The following is a 3,533-nucleotide window of genomic DNA, read 5'->3' as shown; positions in this document are numbered from 1 at the left end:
TTCTCCTGCCTCAGCCTCCCGAGTAGCTGGGACTACAGGCGCCCGCCACCTCGCCCGGCTAGTTTTTGTATTTTTAGTAGAGACGGGGTTTCACCGTGTTAGCCAGGATGGTCTCGATCTCCTGACCTCGTGATCCGCCCGTCTCGGCCTCCCAAAGTGCTGGGATTACAGGCTTGAGCCACCGCGCCCGGCCCTATAATTTCAACATATCAACATAAAATAATTATTAATGTGTCTTCAAAATCTGGTGTGTGTGTTACACTAACAGTACTTCTCAGTCAGACTAGCCACATTTCAGCTGCTCATCGGCCATTTAGCACTATGTATTGGACAGCGTAGGATTAGGGCTTGTGGTCTTAAATCTTTTTTTTTTTTTTTTGAGATGGAGTTTCGCTTTTATAGCCCAGGCTGGAGTAAAATGGTGTGACCTCGGCTCACTGCACCCTCCGCCTCCCGGGTTCAAGAGATTCTCCTCCCTTAGCCTCCCGAGTAGCTGGGTTTACAAAGTGCCCACCACCATGCCCAGCTAATTTTTTTGAATTTTTAGTAGAGATGGGGGTTTCACCATGTTGGCCAGGCTGGTCTCGAACTCCTAACCTCTGGTGATCCACCAGCCTCGGCCTTCCAAAGTGCTGGGATTACAGGAGTGAGCCACCATGCCCAGCCAATCTTAATCTTTTTTAGCAGAGAATTGAACTTTAGAAAGAAAGGAAAGGTTGCACAGAACCCCCTTATGTATAACAGAGGGATGAAGCTGCTCTGAAGTTGTGCTAGATCACCTCTCCCTGCTCTCTGTTCCTGGTGGTGTTCCTGGAATCACTTCTTCCGCCAGCATTTTGAGATTCTCTGCAAAGTTGTTAGGGAGGGTGACAATACCTCAAATTTGGGCTGTACACATTTACAAAATCCATGCACTATGTCACTCCAGCAGGTCCCCAGCATGCCCTGTGGGGCAGGCAGGGCGTCAGGCATTCCACCACCACTGAATAGACCTCAGTCTCGGATTATCTGACTTCAAGATGTTCCATTTTCCTTCCCTCCTCTCCCACAACCTCCTGGCCCTACCAGTCTAATGGGGCTGGGCTTCCCTAGGTGAGCAGCAGGCCATGAGACAGGCTGATAGTACATCTGACCCTGACACCCATGTTGCCCCTATCCTTGCCATCCTTACTCACATTTAGTGACACACTATGCCAGGTACCAGGCTAAGCTCTCTATATTTCTTACCTTCCCTTAATCCTCATAATGACCTTGTGAGATGGTAAGAATTAGTATTGCCAGTTTCAGATGAAGAAATTGAGGCCCAGAGAGGTTAAGGAACTTGCCCAAGGACACACAACCGGGAAGTAGTAGAGCTGGGTCCTGCAGCCAGGGCTCTTGGCTATGCTATCAAGACTCCACAGCATGGGGTCTCCTCCATGTTGAAAATGACTCGTCCCTGACATGTTGCACTGAGATTTTCTAGAAGTTGGACTCATGATCTTTACAGAGGCAGCTTGGGATGATATAATGAATGGTTTTGTAGATGTATTCCCACTTACTAGCTCTGTCTGAGCCTCAGTGACCTCAAGTGTAAAGGGGGAATAATGTGAAGACCAATTCAGATGACAGATGCTATGTGCCTCATTACCCCTAAAGGAGAGGAAGATTCCTTATGGAGAAGGTATTATCTTTTTTTTTTTTTTTTTGAGACAGAGTCTTGCTCTGTTGCCCAGGCTGGAGTGCAGTGGCGTGATCTTGGTTCACTGCAAGCCCCGCCTCCTGGGTTCACGCCATTCTCCTGCCTCAGCCTCCTGAGTAGCTGGGACTACAGGCACTCGCCACAATGCCTGGCTAATTTTGTGTATTTTTAGTAGAGACAGAGTTTCATGGTGTTAGCCTGGATGGTCTTGATCTCCTGACCTTGTGATCCGCCCGCCTCAGCCTCCCAAAGTGCTGGGATTACATGCATGAATTGCCATGCCTGGCCGGTATTATCTTTTGAAGGCCTCACTGGCAGGATGGCTCCGGGGCAGGGCTGTGGAGGGTTTTATCTCTTCTTCCTTCAACATGGATGGATCCTATCTACCTGGTCCCTACTCACCCCCAGCACAGGGATTTCCAGGTCATCCAGCTCTGAAGGGTGGGTCACCTGGGAGTGGAAGGTACAGAGTGGGAGCCACAGGCTGCCCCAGGTGGCCCAGGGGAACCAGGTGGGAAAGAGAGACTGGAGGTGGGGCCAGGGTCTTGGGCCCTAAGAAAAACCTTCCTCTCCAGGTTGAGGCTGGAGTGTGGGGTGGGAGGCAGAGGCAGGGTGTGGGTGTGGGTGTGGGGACTGCCTCAGTGCAGTCCATCCTGCCCAGGCTGAGCTCAGGAATGGTGAGGGAGGCTGTGCCAACATGCTTCCTAGGGTTGAGGGAATGAGGCCTCTTTCCCGAGGAGCAGACTGAAATGAGGTGAGGCTTCTGGAACCTCACTCGCTGGAAGAGGAGGCCAGCTGGATCTTGCGTGCAGGGTACAGCTTGGGTCTGCCCTGGCTAGGTGTTGAGAGCCCAGGCTGAAGAGGGCTGGGGGTAAGCAGTTGCAATGCTTTTTCTGTGCTGTGAGCCCAAAACGGTTTTCTGCTCTCAGGGAGCTGGAGGAGGGTGTGGTAGAAGTGAGGCAGTGCATTCTCTTCCCTGTGCTCTGACTGCCTGGACAATCTTTAGACAGTCACTCAGACACACTCTCAGCTTCCACTAAAGCGATGTGGAGGTACAGGGGTCCCCCAGGGCAGCCACGGGCCAAGTGAGCAGCTACTTCTGGGCTGTGTCACCCTAGAGTCTCTGCCCAGCACCCTCTGAATGCCTCCTTCAAGATCCCCCACCCTAATCAAACCAAGATGGAATTTCCCCCAGTACAAATCAATCTGAGCTGTTTTTCAAGAAAGTAATTGTAGCTAAACCTGAAACGTGAACCTGAAAACCCAGGTCACCTGCTTTGTCCTGAGGGCTGACCTAGGTCCAGGTTCAGCAAACTCATGCTAAGGGAAGTATTTCAGATGTCAAATCACTGGTCAGAGTGCAACTGAAAGCATCTTGCAGTCAAGGGCGAGCTGACCCACTCCCTCCCCTTCCCGCCCAGGTACCCCCACCCCCACTCCCTGTCTTCTGCAGGCGTTGGGCAGTCAAGGCCTGGCGGAACCCCACCCTGCACAGCTGCAGATGTTTATAGCCATGTCCCTTTTCCAGCCCATGTCCAGGGCTCTGCTGTGCTTGCTCTCTAGCTCTCTGGAAGCCCTGCTGAGAATTCAAATCTGGGCCATCAAGAAGTTCAGGAACAAGTCTCCCGAAAAAACTGAAATTGTACTGCTCTAATGTTAAAGCCACCTTTTCCTTTTCTGTGGCTGGGAGTGAGGGGAACTGGGAAGAATGAATTCCTGACACACCTTTCTTTGGGTTTTTTTTTTTTTTTTTTTGGCTTTTGCAGTGCCTGCATCTACCTACAGCCCGTCCCCAGGGGCCAACTACAGTCCCACTCCCTATACTCCCTCGCCTACCCCTGCCTACACCCCC

At 51.5% G+C, this 3,533-nt stretch overlaps 1 protein-coding gene across 10 annotated transcripts in view; it reads left to right on the top strand.

Annotated features, from left to right (window-relative positions):
• The window catches only part of LDB3 (LIM domain binding 3), a 72,920-nt gene that overhangs the window by 46,728 nt on the left and 22,659 nt on the right, over positions 1–3,533 (top strand). For all 10 annotated transcript variants that reach the window (XM_017893249.1, XM_017893251.1, XM_017893247.1 and 7 more), the window contains one exon: positions 3,448–3,531. In XM_017893249.1, the coding sequence (XP_017748738.1) occupies positions 3,448–3,531 (84 nt within the window). The remainder of the gene's footprint in view (positions 1–3,447; positions 3,532–3,533) is intronic.

Source organism: Rhinopithecus bieti, unplaced genomic scaffold (genome assembly GCF_001698545.2).
Source record: "Rhinopithecus bieti isolate Rb0 unplaced genomic scaffold, ASM169854v2 scaffold_23869, whole genome shotgun sequence".
NCBI lineage: Eukaryota > Metazoa > Chordata > Mammalia > Primates > Cercopithecidae > Rhinopithecus > Rhinopithecus bieti.
This window is presented reverse-complemented; position numbering and strand designations above follow the sequence as displayed.